This window comes from Micromys minutus (genome assembly GCF_963924665.1).
Source record: "Micromys minutus genome assembly, chromosome: 1".
Taxonomy (NCBI): domain Eukaryota; kingdom Metazoa; phylum Chordata; class Mammalia; order Rodentia; family Muridae; genus Micromys; species Micromys minutus.
In genome coordinates, this window is record NC_137969.1 from 46,131,242 (window position 1) to 46,152,106 (window position 20,865).

General features: G+C 36.1%; 1 protein-coding gene across 3 annotated transcripts in view; it reads left to right on the top strand.

The window, feature by feature from the left end:
• USP34 (ubiquitin specific peptidase 34) overlaps window positions 1-20,865 on the top strand; it is a 181,468-nt gene that overhangs the window by 101,258 nt on the left and 59,345 nt on the right. For all 3 annotated transcript variants that reach the window (XM_080920351.1, XM_080920352.1, XM_080920353.1), the window contains exons 35-41: window positions 921-1,003; window positions 6,134-6,174; window positions 6,323-6,447; window positions 7,750-7,902; window positions 8,627-8,731; window positions 17,023-17,078; window positions 17,166-17,286. In XM_080920351.1, coding sequence (XP_080776477.1) covers window positions 921-1,003; window positions 6,134-6,174; window positions 6,323-6,447; window positions 7,750-7,902; window positions 8,627-8,731; window positions 17,023-17,078; window positions 17,166-17,286 — 684 coding nt within the window. The remainder of the gene's footprint in view (window positions 1-920; window positions 1,004-6,133; window positions 6,175-6,322; window positions 6,448-7,749; window positions 7,903-8,626; window positions 8,732-17,022; window positions 17,079-17,165; window positions 17,287-20,865) is intronic.

Consider the following 20,865-nt stretch of genomic DNA (forward strand, 5'->3'; position numbering starts at 1 on the left):
TGTTAGAGATTACATTTGAAAATTCATCTCTCTTAGTATTCTAAATTATTTACATCTCTTAAATATGAAAAGTTTCATTGATTCCAGTTGCATTCCAATGTGTTAAGTAGTGGGTACTTGGTAATTTCTTCGATGTTTCTATGATTTTTTTTTTACCAGAAGACACCTTCCACATTGTAGTTATAATCAGATTGATGTGATTTTTTTTTCCCCACTAACTCTTGAAATAATTTCCTTTAAAAATAGTTTCTTTTATGTTAATTAAGCGTTTTGCCAGCATGTGTATATATATATATATATGTACACCTGATAAGTGCCTGGCAGCCAAGGAGGCCAGAAAAAAAGCATTGGATCATGAAATGGAATTGCATATAATTATGAGCTTCTGTGTGGGTCCTCTTCAAAAATAGCAAATGTTCCTTCCTAATGCTGAACCATCTCTCTTAAGTAATTTTTATATTTATTGATATTTATTAGTGATTTATTTTTTATATTTGAATACTAGATATATATATATATATATATATATATATATATATATATATATATATATGTATTGATGTAAAATACACATAGGGAGTTTTTTAAATAGTGATTTGCCTTTAAACTATAGCAACTGCATGACTATTAAAAATAATTTAGATTATTCAAATATGCTCTTCATCTAGTCAAACATATTTACCATTTATAATATGTACACACTTGTTCAGAGATTTTGCATTAGGTGTTATACAGTTAGGAAACATGCATTTTTATATTTATTAACTTATTTACCAAACAATTGTAGCTTAGTATGCACATAAAAAAAAAATAAAACTTACTGTTGCATGATTTTAGGGGAGGTGGAGGAATGAAGGTACATTCAGTATTTTGCTCTATTCAAAGATTTTTTTTCTCCCTTGATGTTTTTGTTTTTAAAGGTGTTTCTTGTGCTCGTCCAAGGGACCAGTTTGATTCAGCGACTTATGTCTGTTGCTTATACATATGATCATCTGGCTCCTAGGTATGCATTTTTCTGATGTATGTATGTGTGTGTGTGTGTGTGTATGTATGTATGTATGTGCAGTTCTTAAGCTTCATTTTGAACTGGGCATGGTGAAACTCACCTTTAATCTTAGTGTTGTGGAGGCAGAGGCAGGTGGATTTTTCACCATTGAGCTAGAGTAAAAATGCTTACTTTTTAAGCATTAGAACCTGAGTTCAGCTACTAAGCATCCATATAAATTCCAGATGATAAGGTATGTACCTATAATTTTAGAGATGCGGTGAGTCAGTGATAGGATCATCCACAGAGTTTACCCAGTATTCCCAAAGCAGCATTACCCAGTTTTAGTAAAAAAAAGAGACCCCTTCTTAAAGATAAGGTAAAGAATAATAGAAGATACTTGACATCTACCCCTGACCATGGTTGCATGCATATCATATACATCAAAATAGTAAATAAACACTTTATTTAGAAAAAAGTTTTTGTCAAACATTATTCATGAGTATATTTCTGTGTATGTTTATAAATTCTAGGGAATTTCTAGACATTATGGTTATGTAAGATTTTTATTTTAGTAACTAGACTTCTTATTACTATTGTAAATGTGTACTAGTGATGACTGTTGTCATCAGCAAAGATTTAAAGAGGATCTCTAGTCTCTTGGGGCTGAAATTACAGGTGGTTCTAATGTGTTTGCTAGGATGACTAGAATTTGATCCCAACATTCATTCCTGGAAACCCTCTAGGTCCAGGTTATATAGTGACCTATTCTGTTTATAACTCCATGGGTGCAAGCATATGCACACACACACACACACACACACACACACACATCAGTGTTAAAGATAAATCCTCAAATAGTTTTTATATATTCAATTAATGGCCCCTACTAGATTGTTTCATTATATTATTACTTTAAATTAGTGCTATGTTCTACACAATCATTTTACGATAAGTTCGATTCTAAAGCCCCTGTTAATTGGGTAAGTTTATGCTGACACTAGAGCCAGATGTGTGTGTCTCACTTTACTGCTCTCCACCATGCTGTCTGAAACAGGAAGTCTGGAGCTCTGCCTCTCTCTGTTCTCTGATGCGACTACAGAGAAATGCCACCATGCCTTCGGTTTTCCTTGGATACTTGGGATTTGAACTCAGATACTCATGCTAAAGAGCAGTGACCATTAGCCACTAAGCCGTCTTTGTAGTCCTTTAATACTTTTGATCATTTGTTCTTGGTTCAGCATTACGTGATGCCCTTAGTTGTCATAATTCTTCCCTTCTTTGTAAATAGAGATACTTTCCCAACTTTCTTATATAATATTGGTGTTTTAGTAGTACAGACCCATTTTATTGGGTTTTTTTTTTTTTTTCTTTTTTTCTTTTCAAAACATCTTCCAGGTCTGCCTTCCTTCAACCTTGCAGTTCTCCTGCCTCGGCCTCTATAGTGCTGAGAATCCAGGCGTGTGTCTGTTATGCCCAGTGTGGGCCAGAAAACAAAAAGGGTTGTCCTAGAACATTTTTCAGTTTGGTTGTTACATCTTTAGTAATAATACTCCAGAAGTGACATGTTTTTCGTAGTACATTCTGTTGATGTAATTTGCTATTGATGATACTAATTTTAAGAGTTAATCTGGCTTATTCCTATTTTCTCTGCTCAAAACTTCTAAGCTGTCGATGTGAAGATATTCTGAAGTTATAAGCCTAATGCTTTTTATAAAATTTCAGTTGACTTTAGCTTTTATCATTAATTTTTTCCTGAATAAACGTTAGCATAGTCTCTGCTAAATGTTGGTTTTTCTAATTATTAGTATTTCTTCAGTATCATTGTGTTGTGGTAAATAATAAAAAGTGGAAACCTTTTATCCTCTGCTGGGGCCATGACCCATGGGCCCACATGGCACTTAGCGGCTCCTTGTTGCTCTAAGAACTCTCATGTGCTGTTCACTCCACTGCCCCCGTGTGTTGTTTTCACTCACTTTTTTTCACCTCCTGCTATAAACATGACTCCACAACCATTAACTTATCAAACAGGTTTATTTGTTAAATTCTCAATCCACAAACCAAATCTACACAACAAGCTTACAGCTAGTGGACAAAGATATAAACTGCCCACCTAGCTAAGACAAATTGACGCATAGAAACCTGTAGAAATAATCCTAACAACCTTATCAATCTTGTGATGCGCCAAGAGAAACATCCATGTCTGCTTCCATCTTCTTCCTCTGTGGATCTCCACCTCTCTCTTTTTTTTCTGCTTCCCTAGACCTTTTCCCCTTTGCCTCTCCACTGTCCAATCATGTATCACCTTGATATCCACCTACGTCATTGGATAGCCTATTATATAAGGAGATGCACTTTTTAACGTTATTCATCTAGTTTAGTATTAATCTGGATTCATGTTTTTGAAATATTTATGTAAAATTCTTTATTGTCATAATACTTTTTCTTAAACTATGCTAGCTGCCTTACAGAAACCACTCAAAATGTTTTCTTGTTCCTTTGTTGTACCCCTATCCTTTGTGGATGAATGTTTCTTCTTAGACAATGTCTCTATGGTGTACTGTAAGACTGTCTTACTTGTACCCCATCTCAGTGCTGATGTCATGCTCTTCCCTTCCCCCAAAATATTTCAAAAGTTTACACATAAGTATGAGTACCTGCAAGTAAGTGTGTGTGTGTGTGTGTGTGTGTGTGTGTGTGTGAGAGAGAGAGAGAGAGAGAGAGAGAGAGAGAGAGAGAGAGAGAGAGAGAGAGAGAGAGAGAGAGAGAGAGAGAGATTGACTGACTTGAGAGCTGGGGAGATACTGTAGTCATTTTTGAAAGAAGCTTTAGTTCTGCTTGACAGAAATGTTGAAATTCTTGATGTTTGCTATTTTCATTGTCTATGATTTCCCATGGAAGGAACTAGATATAAGTATGTAAAACTAAACAAGCTAGCAAGATGACTCATTAGTTAATGTACTTGTTGCTTTAGCATGAGGACCAGTGTTCAGACATCAGTACCCACTTTTCTGTGCATCCTCCCCACACATCCACTCTATCCAAACATCCATCCATCCATCCATCCATCCATCCATCCATCCATTCATCCATCCATCCATCACTGAGTGGACAAAGGTAGGAAGGTATTGGAGCTTCTTGGCTTCCAGTACACTTGAACCCTGTGTTTACAAATAGATCCCATCTCTAAAGAATATGTGGAAAGTAGTAGATACCCTAGGTTTTGTTGGCCTCTGCATTGGAATAAGCATACATCATACTTCCACACGTTCTGTCTGTCTGTCTCTCTTGGTCTTTGCCTCTGTCTCTTTCTCTGTTTCCTTGTTCCCTGTACCCCCAACACATAAAATGAACGGGGGAACCAGCAGTACACAATATGATAACACACAGAAATGATGTAAATAAGTTCTCTGTGTATGGTTTGAACAAGCAACAACATCCCATTTATTTGGATTACTTTCGAAACTTTGAAATATAAAATAATTTTTACAGAATTTCGAGAGAGAGAGAGAGAGAGAGAGAGAGAGAGAGAGAGAGAGAGAGAGAGAGAAATGGGTTTGGCCTGGTGGTGATGATGGTGGCAGCATATGCCCTTAATCCCAATACTTGGGAGGCAGGGGCAGCTGGATCTCTGAGTTTCAGAACAGCTTGGGCTACATAGGCTACCCTGTTTGGAAAAACTACCACCACCACCAAAAAAAAAAAAAAAAAAAAAAAAGGAAAGAGACAAAAAGAAAGGGGTTAGTTAATATATGGGGACCTAATTTTATGTTTCATAGTCATAAATTATATTAGAATGTAATAATTTTAAGGATTTCAAAGTGTATTATTAGACTGAACTTGGTTGTACACAAAGAGTACATACAAAGTTCATGCAGTTCATTCTTAAAAGAAAACATAAAAAGGATTATTATAGTCTTTTCGGCACTACTTCTCTTGATCTCTTTCTTGTTTAGTCTGAGTTCCATGCTGTAATGTTTTCTAAAGCCTTCATCCAAAGAATTAGCATGAACCTTTTACCAGTTACTAAAATTTTTCAAATGCAGACATGTATGGATTGCTCTTGAGTTAAATGAATTGAGCTAGTGTGAGGTTATAAAAACTAAACATGAGGGTCAGGTTTGTGGGCACACTTCCATAATGCAGCCACTGTGGAAACTGAGCCATGGTAATTAATGAGGTCAACATAGGCCTGAGCTGCATTTGAGGATCCTGTTTTTATAAAACAAGGATCAGCAAGAGAGTTCAGTGAGTAGTAAAGGTACTTGCCACCCAGCCATTGAAGGGACACGAATACACACAATGGTACCATCAAGTTCTTGGTTGATATATTAATGTATCTCTTATTTTAATGTATAAGTGAGTTCAGAAATTAATTTTGGGTGCCAACAACATTGCTGAGAGTGAGGATGAAGGTACTAGGCCATTTAGAACACACATAGTGGAAGGAGTGAACCCAAATTATCCTGCCTTAGCTTCTTAATTGGCTGGGATTACTGATCTGTAGCACCAGTTTCTTTCATTTTTATTTAATTGTGAAGTACACTGTTGTTTGTTTGTTTGTTTTTGTATCAAGGACCAAACCTAGGGCCTTTTATATGTGAGGCAGGAGTCTGCCACTGTGTGCTAGGGAAACAATTGTAGCAGCATGGTGCTTTAATCTGGCTTGTTACTGTTACTATTTTTGGAGTTTGTTTTGTTTACCAATGAGCCATTCCTCAGATCAAAGACAGTCCTGGCTGTCCTGGAGTTCATTCTGTAGGCCAAGCTGGCCTCAAACTCACAGAGATCTTTGTCTTCCTCAGCCTCAAAGGCGTGCACTGTCTCCACCACCAGGCCCTATCAGTGTGTTTTATTAACATATAATTACTTTGCTGTGTAGTAGACCTAAAACTTACCCTCCTCCTCTCTGACGTTTTTTCACTTTTTAACAACAGCCTCCTGTATTATCCTCTCTTCTGAAAACTATCCTGTTCTTTTCTCAAGAATTTCACTTTCTAGTAGTCTTAAAAATAAGTGATAATAATGGTCTATGTAAATTTCACAAATCTATTTGGAGTGAAGTCATAAACTTTAAGGAATATATAGTAATTATTTTACTTCATTGTCAAATTTAATTAGGAGAGATGTAATATTTTTGTTTTACAGAGTTTTGAAAGCTCAATCAGATCACAGATCCAGACATGAAGGTAAGAGCTCAATAAAGTATATTATGGATTTTTTTTAAATTCAATTTTTAAGTAAAATGTGTAAGAGCCATGGTCAAATACTCTGTATTTAATAATGAGCATTGTGTCTTTATATCACAAACCATATAATGCCTTTATTTTCTTTTAGTGTCCCATTATTCAATGTGGCTCTTGGTGAGCTGGGCTCATTGCTGCTCTGTAGTGAAGTCGAGCCTCGCCGATAGTGATCATTTACAAGATTGGCTAAAAAAACTGACCCTCCTCATTCCTGAGGTAATATAAAAAGGAGAGGCTGGTGCGTCTCCTACCACAAGTTTTTGTCTTATTAGCATTGCTAATTAAACAAGATCAAATAGTGGTGAAGGAATGGTCTTGCTTTTATTAATCATTTTCATTATTTATTATTTAGATACAGGATCTGATAAACTAAAGAGTGTAAATATTATACATTCCTATTTGTCACTTTGTTCCAAGTGGCCACATCTGGATAGTTTACTTGAAATCTGTGACGTGACTAAATTCTTCTTAAGTTGAAATGTTTGTCTTGTTATTTATGTTGTGAATAACATAGTTATGAAAATACTTTAATCCTATTTATTTTTATACCTGTATATTTTATATTTATTTCTGCCTCATAGCCATAATTTAAAAATAATCATATACTGCCGTGCACTACTGAATACTTTATATAATTATTATATATATATATTCATGTTGCTGACATGCCTATGTATGTAATCGGAATATCATATTTAAAGCATATTGCCAGGGCAGGTGATGTAGGTCAACACTTATTTGCATTACATGTGCTAGGCTCTGTGCTTAGTCCTCAGCAAAACACACACTTTGTCAAAGAAGTCAGCCATCCTTGGTCAGACGCACCTGTGTTCTCAGCTTGTGGAAGTACAGGCAAGAGGACGAGGATGCTAGGCTAGCATTTGGGGCCACCTTAGGCAGCAGAAAAGTTTTATTTCAAACAAAAATTTACTAAAGCTATTTCTACTAACATTATTCCTCTTCCCTTTCCATTGTTTTCTCTCTTTTTTTTAAAGATTTATTTATTAATTTCATTCAGTGCTCTTAACCTCTGAGCCATCTCTCCAGCTCTCTCTCTTCATTTTTAAAAATCTTCCTTCACTTTTTTCCTTTTTCCTTCACATATACAAGTGCTCTTCTCATTTCTGATTCTATCTTTCCCTCCCTTCTCAGTGCCGGTGTGAAAACCCAAGGCCTTGTACATGCTGGCAACTGTTCTAGTGCTCCATTGTATGTGTTGTATTCCCAGGATTCCCTCCCTCCCTCCTCTATGTCTCATGTAGCCCAGTTTGATATCAAGATTGATAATGTAATTTAGGATACGCTTAATCTCTTGAGCCAGTCTTGCCTCCAATTTACTGACAAGTTGAGCAGAATATTCCAGTGGTGGGGTTTCAGTATGCTTTAATATTACATGATTGATAAAATGCTGGGAATTAAAATTAGGGAGCAAACTCAAGCAAACTTATCAACTGAGCTATTTACCTAGCCTATGAATAGCCTTGTAATACTCAAGACTGCCTCTGTTTTTCCTTTAAGACTGCAGTTCGCCATGAATCTTGCAATGGTCTCTATAAGCTATCTCTGTCAGGCCTAGATGGAGGAGACTCAATCCATCGATCTTTCCTTCTTTTGGCTGCCTCAACGTTGTTGAAATTCCTTCCTGATGCTCAAGCACTCAAACCTCTAAGGGTGAGATTTTACCTTGTTGCAAATTGTTATTGTATACTGTATCCTTGTCCTTACATCATAAATTCATGATTCTTCCCTCTCTGCTCACCATGATGCCTCATACCATTCTCAGTGTCGCATTACAGCCACGAACAGCAGCCATGTAACAACCGCTTTGAATGGTTGTCATGAGTGTGCTCTTTTGGAGATACTATTTGTCCCTACAGAGTTGACAAATTATGGAGTACCTCTCTTCATTCATTTGATTTTTTTAATTACTCTTGAAATTTTCAAACTTTTAATTCCTTTTGTTTTACCTAGTGTGACACTTTATAAAAAGCTTTTATAACATAATATAATAATTGTATTATATAATAAAAGGTCCATTAGTAAAGTTTTTTACAGTAATTACAAAAATATACACTGTAAAATTTATGTATTTTCCTATGATTATATCTTTTTAAAATAAATTGTTTTTCTTTTCCTGTTTTTGTTTTGAGACATTGCTTTATTCTGTCTCCAGATTGAATTTGGACATAAGTTGTTTTCTCTTCTGGGTACCTTGATATTTTGGTTTTTCATATCTCCTGAATTTATGATTTTATAGAATTCAACAGGAATTTCCTTATTTTAGTGTTTGAATATTATTTAGTTGTTTAGGCATTTAATTTCATAAAGTTTGTATTTGCTTAAATATATTAATATTTTGAAAAGTGATTTTACAAGGTAAAATTTATTTTAATAGATAGATGATTATGAAGAAGAACCAATATTAAAACCTGGATGTAAAGAATATTTTTGGTTGTTATGCAAACTAGTGGACAATATACATATAAAGGATGCAAGTCAGGTATGTTCTAAAATGTTGTTAATTTGTTACCTATTAAGTTGTTAATATGCAACAGATACTCAAATTATGTGTATGGATGTATATGGCTTTACTTGTTCTTTTAGCTGAGGGCACGTTTATTAGTATGTGAAGTAGCTGGTCTTGCCCTAACTTTCCTGTTATGTCATTTTCCTTTCTTATTTTTATTTTGACTTTAAATCTTCATTTATATAAACTTCTGACCAATCTAAGATTTGCAAAGCCTTAATTAGCAGCCAAATATGTATTATGCATGCTCTCACTAAGGCATTGCTCATCAAGGCCAGGAAAGGTCATATTATTCCCTGGAGCAGTGGTTCTCAGCCTGTGGGTCATGACCCGTTTGAGAGTCAGATGTCAAATGTCTTTCTTACCAGATATTTAGATTTTGATTCATAACCATATTAAAATTACAGCTAAGAAGTATCAATGAAGTAGTTTTACGGTTGGGGGTCACTAGAACCTAAGGAACTGTAGTGAAGGGTGGGAGCATTAGGAAGGTTGAGAAGACTCCAGGGCCTGGAGCTTTAGTTACAGATGGTGGTGCTGTCCCTTTTCTTGATGGCCTGGGGACTAACTTCAGTCCTCTGAAAGAACTGCAAGTGCACTTAACCCCTGAGCCATTTCTTCAGCCCTGAAATTTGTATTTTTAAGTTATATATGTAACTTTTTTACAATAGCAGGTGGATTTAGAGTCCTGGATGTATAAAATAAATGCTAATGTTTATATAAATATGCAAAAATAAGAAATATGTAAAATATTTTAAGTTAATCTAAAACATTTTCTTTTGAACAAATAAGCTTGGAATAAAGGCATGCCCCACCAGACCCAGCTACAAATAAATATTCCAAACATTTTCAAGATAAAATTGGCACATAGACTTTACATTTTCCTCCTTATATATATTTAGTTAAACTAGAAATGTATCTGTTAATCCTAAAGACGTAGAATAACAGAAGGAAGACTGATTTTGATATGTGGCAACCATTTTTTTCTTAACTTTTGCATACATATAAAAACACAAATGGAAGTTTAGTATATATTCATTATGAAAAATAGCCTGAAGTATGCTCTCTGGATTTTAGTTTGACAAACAACTTGGTAAAGCCTCTTTATTTGGGAAGTAATTACAAAATTAATATTGAGCCAGTTGTAACTTATTTCATTATTACTTTTTTTTTTTCTCTCTTCCTGTGTCTGTGAGCTTGGGTAGCTCTCAGACTGTGGTCCTAGAGCCTGTCCCTAGTTTGCATTGCTCTGAACCAAACATGAGAGCAGGCACCAGTCACCAAAGACTCCCGAGGTAACTCTGGGATCAGAAACTACTGAGCCATGTCCATCCAGGTAGAATGTGTAGGATGCTTGCAGGCCTATCCTGGGACCTCTTCCATGGAGAAAGAGGTGGTGAGAACATGCACCAAGGCTTGCTCTTTTGAGGTTGTGGCCTCATCCATTAGGACAGTAGGTCAGCAAGTAGATGGCATCTCTTATGGATAGAGGCACAGATATCCTTGTCAGGATGGTGGAGGAAGGAGGAGGGAGGTAGGAGATGCTCCTTGGAAAAAAATCAGCTTCACTTCTAGGTGTCCTCACACCCGTGTCCCTGCCTAAGTCTAAACTCCTAGCTGTCTCTCTATCCTTGCATCTGCCCTGTTGCTATAGTATGTAACTGCTCCTCTCCTAGCCCCACAGACCTGAGACTTTTCCAGATGAATTGTTGAGTGGGCAGGATATCCCCGAGGAAAACACAAGCCTGTCTTGCTTTAGGAAAATCCTGCTTGAGATGCGTGTACAGCTCTGCAATTGATATGTACACCATACCCAGCTCTTTTTTTTTTAACTTTATTTTAAAAAACAAAGTAAATGTACAGATTTTTAAGCATTTTTGCATAAAAGTATATGAATACATTTTTATAAGGTTGTAATTAAGTATTTGTGGGTGCATATACATACACATATGTATATATGTAACAATAATATAGGAAAATAGGTTATTAATTTAAGGAGATAGGAGAGAAACTGGGAGGGGTTGTAGGAAGGAAAGGGGGATGTGATACAGTTCTATTTTAATTAAAATATATTCTTTTTTTTTTTTTTTTTCTTTTTTTCTTGAACTTCACACAGTCTGTGGGTTGTTTCTGGAATGTTCAGAGCTTTCTGGGGTTAGTATCCCATTATCAGTGACTGCATATTATGTCTGTTCTTTTGTGACTGGGTTATCTCACTCAGGATGATATTCTCTAGATGCAGCCATTTTCTTAAGAATTTCGTTACGGCATTGTTCCTGATAGCTGAGTAGTACTCCATTGTGTAAATGTACCACAATTTTTGTATCCATTCATCTACTGAAGGACATCTGTGTTCTTTCCAGCTTCTGGCTATTATAAATAGAGCTGCAGTGAACATTGTGGTGCATGTATCTTTATTGTATGTTGGAGCATCTCTGGGGTAAATGCCCAGAAGTGGAATAATTGGGTTTTCAGGTAGTACTATGTCCATTTTTCTGAGGAACCTCCTGACTGATTTCCAGAGTGGTTGTATCAGTTTACAACCTTACCAGCAGTGGAAAAGTGTTCATCTTTCTCCACATCCTTGCCAGCATCTATTGTCATCTGAGTTTGGGATCTTGGCCAATCTGACTTGTGTGAGATGGAATCTCAGGGTTGTTTTGATTTGCAGTTCCCTGATGGCTAAGGATGTTGAGCACTTCCTTAGATGTTTCTCAGCCATTCGATATTCCTCAATTGAGAACTTTTTGTTTAAGTCTGTACCCCATTTTTTAATAGGGTTGTTTGATTCTCTGGTGTTTTTTGTATACCTTGGATATTAGGCCTCTATCTGATGTGGGGTTGGTAAATATCTTTTCCCACTCTGTTGGCTGCTGTTTTGTTTTTATGATAGTGTCTTTAGCCTTACAGAAACTTTGCAATCTCATTAAGTCCCATTTGTCAATCTTTGACCTTAGAGCTTGAGCTATTGGTGTTCTGTTTAGGAAATTTTCTCCTGTGCCTATAAGGTTTTCCCTACTTTCATATCTAATAGTTTCAGTGTGCCTGGTTTATTGTGGAGATTTTTGATTCATTTACACTTGAGCTTTGTACAAGGAGATAAGAAAGGGTCTATTTTCATTCTTCTGCATGCTGAGTGCCAGTTGGACCAACATCATTTGTTGAATAGGCTGTCCTTTTTCCATTGAATGTTTACAGCTCCTTTGTCAAAAATCAGGTGACCATATACGTGAGGGCTCATTTCTGGATCTTCTATTCTATTCCATTGATCCACATGCCTATTTCTGTACCAGTACCATGCAGTTTTCAGCACAATTGCCTTGTAATATAGCTTGAGGTCAGGGATAGTGATTCCTGCAGTTGTTTTCTTGTTGTTGAGGATGGATTTCGCTCTTCCAGGTCTTTTGTTATTCCAAATGAAATTGCACATTGCTCTTTCCAACTCAGTGAAGAACTGGGTTGGAATTTTGATGGGGATTGCATTGAATCTGTAGATTGCTTTTGGTAAGATGTCCATTTTTAAAATGTTGATCCTTCCAATCCTTGAGCATGGGAGATCTTTCCATTTTCTGAGGTCTTCCTCGATTTCCTTCTTTAGAGGTTTGAAGTTCTTGTTGTACAGGTCCTTCACTTGCTTAGTTAGAGTTACACCAAGGTATTTCATAGTTTTTGTGACTATTGTTAAGGGTATCTTTTCCCTAATTTCTTTCTCCACATGTTTGTCCTTTGAATATAGGAAGGCTACTGATTTGTTTGAGTTAATTTTATATCCGGCCACTTTACTGAACTTGTTTCTCAGCTGTAGGAGTTCTCTGGTGGAGTTTTTGGGGCCACTTAAGTACACTATCATGTCATTTGCAAATAGTCATGTTTTTACTTCTTCCTTTCCGATTTGTATCCCCCTTTGATTTTCTTTTGCTGTCCAATTGCTCCGGCCAGGACTTCCAGTACTATGTTGAATAGGTAGGGGGAGAGTGGGCAGCCTTGTAGAGTCCCTGATTTTAGTGGGATTGCTTCAAGTTTCCCACCGTTAAGTTTGGTATTGGCTGTTGGTTTGCTGTATATTGCTTTTATTATGTTTAGGTATGGGCCTTGGATTCCTGTTCTTTCCAAGACTTTTAACATGAAGGGGTGTTGAATTTTGTCAAATGCTTTCTCAGCATCTAGTGAGATGACCATGTGGTTTTTTTCTTTGAGTTTGTTTATATGGTGGAATACATTGGTGGATTTGCTTATATTTAACCATCCCTGCATTCCAGGGATGAAGCCTACTTAATCATGGTGAATGATTGTTTTGATGTGTTCTTGGATTTGGTTTGCAAGGATTTTGTTGAGTATTTTTGCATCAATGTTCATAAGAGAGATTGGTCTGAAGTTCTCCTTCCTTGTAGGGTCTTTGTGTGGTTTAGGAATGAGGGTTATTGTAGCCTCAAAGAACGAGTTAGGTAGTGTTCCATTGGATTCTATTTTGTGGAATAGTTTGGAGAGTATTGGTATTATGTCGTCAATAAATGTCTGATAAAATTCTGCACTAAACCCATCTGGACCTGGGCTTTTTTTGGTTGGGAGGCTTTTGATGACTGCCTCTATTTCTTTTGGTGTTATGGGATTATTTAGATGGTTTACCTGGTCCTGATTTAACTTTAGTACCTTGTATCTGTGTAGGAATTCATCCATTTCCTCCAGATTTTCCAGCTTTGTTGAGTATAGGCTTTTGTAGTATGATCTGATGCTTTCTTGAATTTCCTCAGTTTCAGTTGTTATTTCTCCACTTTCCTTTCTGATTTTGTTAATTTAGATTCTCTCTCTCTTTGCCCTCTAGTTAGTCTGGCTAAGGGTTTATCAATCTTATTGATTTTCTCAAAGAACCAGCTCTTGGTTTTGTTGATTCTTTCAATGGCTCTTTTTGTTTCTATTTGGTAGATTTCTGCCCTAAGTTTGATTATTTTTTTTGCAGTCTACTCCTCTTGGGTGTATCTGCTTCCTTTTGTTCTAGAGCTTTCAGCTGTGCTGTCAAGTTGCTGATGTATGCTCTCTCCAGTTTCTTTTTCGAAGCACTCAGAGCTATGAGTTTTCCTCTCAGTACTGCTTTCATTGCATCCCATAGGTTTGGGTATATTGTGTTTTCCTTTTCATTGAATTCTAGAAAATCCTTGATTTCTTTCTTTATTTCTTCTTTGACCCTACTATTGTTTAACAGAGCGTTGTTTAGTTTCCATGTATATGTGGGCTTTTTGTTGTCTTTGTTGTTGTTAAAGACTAGCCTTAGACCATCGTGATCTGAGAGGATGCATGGGAGTGTTTCAATCTTCTTATATCTGTTGAGGCTCGTTTTGTGACCAATTATGTGGTCAATTTTTGAGAAGGTGCCATGAGGTGCTGAGAAGAAGGTGTATTCTTTTTTTGGGATGCTATGTTCTGTAGATATCTATTAATTCCCGTTGCTTTATAACCTCTGCTAGTTTTACAGCATTCTTGTTCAGTTTTTGTGTCCCTTATCTGTCCATTGGTGAGAGTGGGGTATTGAGGTCTTCCACTATTATTGTGTGGGGCGCAATGTATTTTTTGAGCTTTTATAGGGTTTCTTTTATGAATATCGGTGCTTTTGTATTTGGAGCGTATATGTTAAGGATTGAGAGTTCCTTCTGACAAATTTCTTCTGTAATGAGTAAAAAGTGTCCTTCCTTATCTTTTTTGATAATTTTTGGTTGAAAATCTACTTTATTTGATATTAGAATGGTCATTCCAGCTTGCTTCTTGGGGCCATTTGCTTCGAATTTTTTTTCCCACCCTTTTACTCTGAGATAGTGTCTGTCTTTGTCTCTGGGATGAGTTTCTTGTATGCAACAAATTGCTGGGTTTTGTTTATGTATCCAGTCTGATAACCTATGTCTTTTTTTTTTTTTTCTGTTCTTTAAATTTCTTTTTTTTAAACAACTTTATTTTACAAAACAAAGATAAATGTACAGATTTTAAACATTTTTTGCTTAAAATTATTCATTTTTTGTCAGTACTTTTTAGCCTATGTCTTTTTATTGGGGAATTGAGTCCATTTATGTTAACAGATATCAAGGAATAGAGGTTGCTGTTTCTCGCTATTTTTGCTTTTGGAGGATGAATTGTGCCTATATGTCTTTCTTCTTTTGGTTTTCTTGCATAGGAGTTTTCTTGTTTTTATTAGGATTTAGTTCACCTCGTTGTAATCTGTTTTCCACCTATAATTCTTTGTAGTATTGGGTTTTTTGTAAGATATTGTGTAAATTTAGTTTTGTCTTGGAATATCTTAGTCTCTCCATCTATGGTGATTGATAGTTTTGCTGGGTATAGCAGCTTTGGCTCGCACCTGTGCTCTTTTAGTGTCTGCATGATGTCTGTCCAGGCTCTTCTAGCTTTCATAGTCTCTGTTGAGAAATCAGGTGTGATTCTGATTGGTCTGCCTTTATATGTTACATGGCCTTTTTCCCTTACTGCTTTCAATATTTTTTCTTTACTTTGGGCACTTGGCGTTTTGACTATTATGTGTCAGGAGGAGTTTCTTTTCTGATCCAATCTATTTGGAGTTCAGTAGGCTTGTTTTATGCTCATGGTCATCTCATTCTTAAGGGTAGGGAAGTGTTCTTCTATGATTTTGTTGAAGATTTTTACTGTGCCTCTTAGTTGATATTCTTCTCCCTCTTCTATTCCTATTATCCTTAGGTTTGGTCTTCTCATTGTGTCCTGGATCTCCTCGACATTTTGGGTTAGGAGCTTTTTGGTTTTTGCATCTTCCCTGACTGTTTTGTTTATGTTTTCAATGTTGTCTTCGGCCCCCGAGATTCTCTCTTCCATCTCTTGTAGTCTATTGGAAATGGTTGCATCTGTGACTCCTGATTTCTTTTTTAGGTGTTCTACCTCTAGGGTTATCTCTTTTAGTGTTTTTTTTATTGTGTCAATTTCTGTTTTAAATTCCCTCTTCCATTCCTTCATCTCTTTGGTTCTGCTTTCTTCTAGTTCTTTGAGTTCTTTGAGTGTTTTTCTTGTTTCCTCTTTAAAAGCTTCTAATTCCTTATGCTTTTCCTCTTGTTCTTGTTTAAGGATCTCTATCATCGTCTTGAGGTATGATTTTAGGTCTGCGTCTTCTTTTTCTGGTGTGTTTGGCATTCATTCCGCTGTTTGCAGTGATGGGAGAGCTGGGTACTGGTGTTGCCAGATTGTCTTGATTTCCCTGGGGTATGTTCTTTCCCTTTCCTCTTGCCATCTCGTTGTCAGTCTTGTGTCCCTGGATCACTGCTGGCTCACTGCTGTTTCAGACCTGTGTCCCTTGATCAACTCTGGCTCAAAGCTGGCTCACTGCTGTTCCTGGTGGCGGGTGGTCTGAGTGCGGTTCTTCACTCCTTGTCATCTTACTGGGAATAGCCCGATGCAGGGTTACTGGTTTTCTGGAGCAAGCTAGGGCGAGGAGGGGGAACTGGGGGACCACACACTGGCTCACCGCTGGCTCACTCATTACTACTTTTTAATGTAGTGGTACCAGTAAACACTTTTTAAAAAAAACTGGCATTACCTTTTTACTTATGCTAATGAAGAAGATATAATTCTTGTTAAAATAATTTCCCTTCTTACAGCTCTAGTTTCTTTGAGCGTTTTGGATTATGTTCAGTCTGAAATCTAGTTGAATTTTATTTTTTCAGGTATAAAATTAAAGCTGGTAGGAATTAACTATAATGTTTAGTTCATCATTAATGGTTGAAATAGGAAGAAAGAAGTGGGGAATAGTATATTGTGGTATACATTGTGAGCCCATGTATAAATTGTGTCTTGTTAAACGAAGTCAGGGGATAAAAAAAACTTTAATATTTTCTCAGGTGTTGTTCTACTATAATTACCACTGTGGTTGTGATAATCTATCTTTTTTTTTTTTTTTTTTTTTTTTTTTTGGCCTCTTGTGTGCTGAGATTCAGGGCGTGAGCCAACACTGCCCTTTTTAATGGACTGTTAGTGATGCGCTAGAAAGTATAGGTTTTGGGGTTATTTTATTCGTTTGTTTTTGATACTATGTAGAAGACTGGGTATATTGAGTTTATAACTTAATTAAAATAAATTTAAACTTAATTAAAGTGTAACTTAATTAAAATAAAGTTAAAATATAACTTAGTTAAAATAACTTTTATTATATATGGTGAAATAACTTGTATATTTCTATTTTGTGATATATCAAACATAAATCTGTATATGAATTTTCTTTTTCTTTCTTTTTTTTTTTTTTTTTTTTTTTTTTGCCTAAGACAACACTCCTAGACTTAGACGCTTTGGCAAGACATTTGGCTGACTGTATTCGAAGGTAAAAATTTAATTCAGAGTTAACAATTACGTATTGAACAAAAATAAAAAGAATATCTTTATCATTTGCTTGTATTCTTTTTAATAGTAGAGAGATCCTTGATCACCTCGATGGTAATATAGAAGATGATGGGCTGTCAGGGCTTCTAAGGCTTGCAACAAGTGTTATCAAACACAAACCACCCTTCAAATTTTCAAGAGAAGGACAGGTATGCTTTAAAAATCCATGTATAAAATATAGTTGATGCTTCTTTGTACATTGTGTGTATGTGTTCTGTTTTGCTTTCCTGTATATCCAAGCCATGTTTGCTAGAACTTGGTGATGGACTCTGAATAAATTAACAGTGAAAATAGGAAGCTTAGATTATATGTTTAGAATGTAACAACAAATTTTCATTTCTGTTACTTAGGAGAATATTTACTTTCACATTATACATTTTGTTTTCTCTTCCACACTAATGTCCTCACATAGTAGAATCAACTAGTAATAATCATTCTGTCCGTCATGGTCTCACACTGCTGTCCTATTTTTTTTAAAGATTGATTGATTTATTTAATGTATATGAGTGAGCACACTGTAGCTGTTTTCAGACACACTGTAAGAAGGTATTGGATCTTATTACAGATGGTTGTGAGCCACGATGTGGTTGCTGTGGAATGGAACTCAGAATTTGTGGAGTCATCTCTTCAGCTCATTCTTTCATATTTTTAAGGCCTTCTTGAAATGTATCTTGAATATTTGCCTCTGTTAATGACTATGTCACTGGCACTTTCATCTGCAGTGAGGAAATTACTTGTCATTTTGAGAGCTGTTATCTTGAGGTTACTTATTGTCTAATAAACAGTAAGCAAAAGGGTACTATGGTGTGTGGGTGTGTGTGTGTGTGAGAGAGAGAGAGAGATGTAGAGATTTCTGTATAATGTATATATGTGTATGTGTATAATATATACATATAACTTATAAGTAATGTATGTATGTGTGAAGTATGTGCACATATACATTATACACTAAAGTTTATCAGTTCTATAACTCTTATATTTCATCTTCTCTATAATAAACCTCACAACCCTCTTGTTACTTGTTAATGATTTTTGTACTAGTTTCTATTGATGTATATAGTATTTAGGAAATAAGACCAGTTTTATCACTAATAGGGACGTGAATCATGTGCTAGCACATCCCACTTAACTTTTGTTTTTTTTTTTCCTTCAGAAACTATTATTGTACTTTTTTATTATCTCTCTTTAAATAACAGTATTATGCTGTGTGTTATTTTGCCAAAGTCCTCTCCCTTTTCCCACCAGTATATTCAGTGGTAATAATTAGATGAATAGATTTGTGTTTGAATTGTTAGGTAAAATTTTATCCAAAATTAGAAACATACTAAGCTGATTTTTTAATCACATTGTACACAAAAAATTTAAAAGAAAGCAAAGCTGGCTGGTACTGGAAGGCAAAGAAGGTTCTTGAGCATCTTGATTCTCCCCCCACCCCCACCCTGCCAAGGTAATTTGTTTGTTTTGGATACAAGGTTTTATGAAGCCTATACTTGTCCTGAGCTTGATTTGGAACCAAGGCTGTTCTTGAGTTCCTGATTCCCTGCCTTCATTTCCAGAGTGTTGAAAATATAGATAGTTATTTGCTTTTTATGCAGTTATTCTTGTGACTGTTTGTGTACATATTTATGCCATGGTACATGTGCGATAGTTTTAGGACATCTTGTGGATGATAGTATGGTATTTCCAACAATGAAAAGATTAGGCTTGGCAGCAAATACTTTTATTCTCTTAAGTATTCTGGTGAGCACTCTAGATGTAGATCCTAAGAAATGTTGTTTACATAATGTTTATAGTGGAAAGAGTTATGTTTTGATAATTTTTTGTTGCTTTGAAACTATCTGAGATAACTAAGGTTGGCTTTGAATATTATGTAGTTTACTGTATGTAGTCCAGGATGGATTTGAACTCCTGGTCCTCCTGCCTCTGCCTCCTAAGTACTGGCATTACAGGCATGCGATACCCTACATTTTCAACTTATTTTGTGTAACTGTGATTTATTTTTAATATTGAGCCATGGTAGTGAACACCGTTAATCCCAGCATTCAGGAGGTAGAGGCAGGTGGATCTTTGTGAGTTCAAAGTCAATCTACTCTTCACAGTGAGTCCTTGGACAGCCGGAGCTACATAGACCTGTCTCAGAAAACCAAAGCCAAAACATTTTGTCAAGTCTGTGTAAGTTCTTCTTTTTTGAAGAATAAAGGTAGACTCAGGGTAACAAAAACAAAAGTGTTAATTTATTGGCTCAATATTTATGTCAAAGTGCTTGATCACAGGATTTAAGTATACTTTTTCAAAATCACTATACAAATAGAGCTTATTTTATTTTGAGATATAAGATGTATGACAAGGATAGTTCATTGTTAGGTTTTTTTTTTTAGTTAAGTCATACTTGCTCTTGAGGTGTTTGGCTGCCAGTGCAGCTAAACATGGTGCTTTGCATCTCCATGACAGTAATTTCAGTTCTGTGTCCTGTAATAAATAAAAATAAAATTATATCGTCTTTGGGTCATCTGTATGAAATAAGACTCAAATCCTTGTGTATATATTTAGTAGCCAATCCAGTCTTCTTTTGCAAATCTGGAAACTATGGTTTACATTATTTGTAAGTAGTAAGATAGAAGGAGAAAATATCCTAGTGGTTAACATTTTAAGATGTTTTGGTTTTAATTTTTTGATTCTTGTGGGCTGAGTTCCCAGTACCACCCCTGGTGGATGATTTGTCAGGACTCACAGGACTTAACAGGGGACTCACGGCTAGTTCTTGTTATTGTGGAATTTAATGTGGTTCAACTTTGCCATCGTGGTAACTGATTACAAGTCAGGTTTTTCCGACTGCAATGAAATGCTAGTCTTACTAAAGAGTAATGATATTTGAATCTTAGTATCCTATACAGTGTTATACCACGGGGTAAATACAGTAGCAATGCTTGCACTGTGTAAGAGATCACTAGGAAGGTAAAGTGTAAAGGGAAAATAATTAGGAAAGAACAAGTGACAAGGTCTCCTTAGCTGAGGTGCTTTCAGCAGTTCATAGCAACTGTGGGAGGGGTAGGCCTCTAGGCATGTCCACAAGCCCAGCATTCATTGATTGAGGGGGTAGGCCTCAGTCCTTGTTCATTCATTGATTGGACTTGGTGGATACCTAAAATAAAGAAAGCAATGGTGACACAGTCTTAACCCCTAGAATAGAGTGGCAGAGACAGGTGAATCTCTTGAGTCTGAGGCCAGCCTTGTTCTGTGAGTGAGTATGGGACATCCAGGGCTACACAGAGAAACCCTGCCTCAGAAAAAGCAAGAGAGATAGGCTAGGCGAGGAGGTAAGGAGGATGGGAGGGGGAAAGAGGGAGAGAAAATGAATTTGGGGAGGGCACATGATGCTAGATGAATGGACATTAGGTAGGTAGGGTAAAGTCCAGTGTACAGTTTTATATAGTTCTCAGAGAATGAATTAACAGCTTTCTCTTTTAGAAGAATGAATAAAAATGTAACCTGGGTGAAGCTCATCTTTGAGAAGCCCACACCCATGGGTGTGCCTTAGCTTTCTTTCAAGTACATCACTTTCTATTTCTGTTTAAGCCAATTAAAATGTGCTTAATGAACATCTTCAACTCTGCTTTATAACCAGAATGCAGCATAACACACAAATTGAATTTAAGACAAAAGTCTGTTTCAAATAGGATTTGAAAATTGATGATAATAAAACAGTTTAGGTTCATCTCACTGTAAAC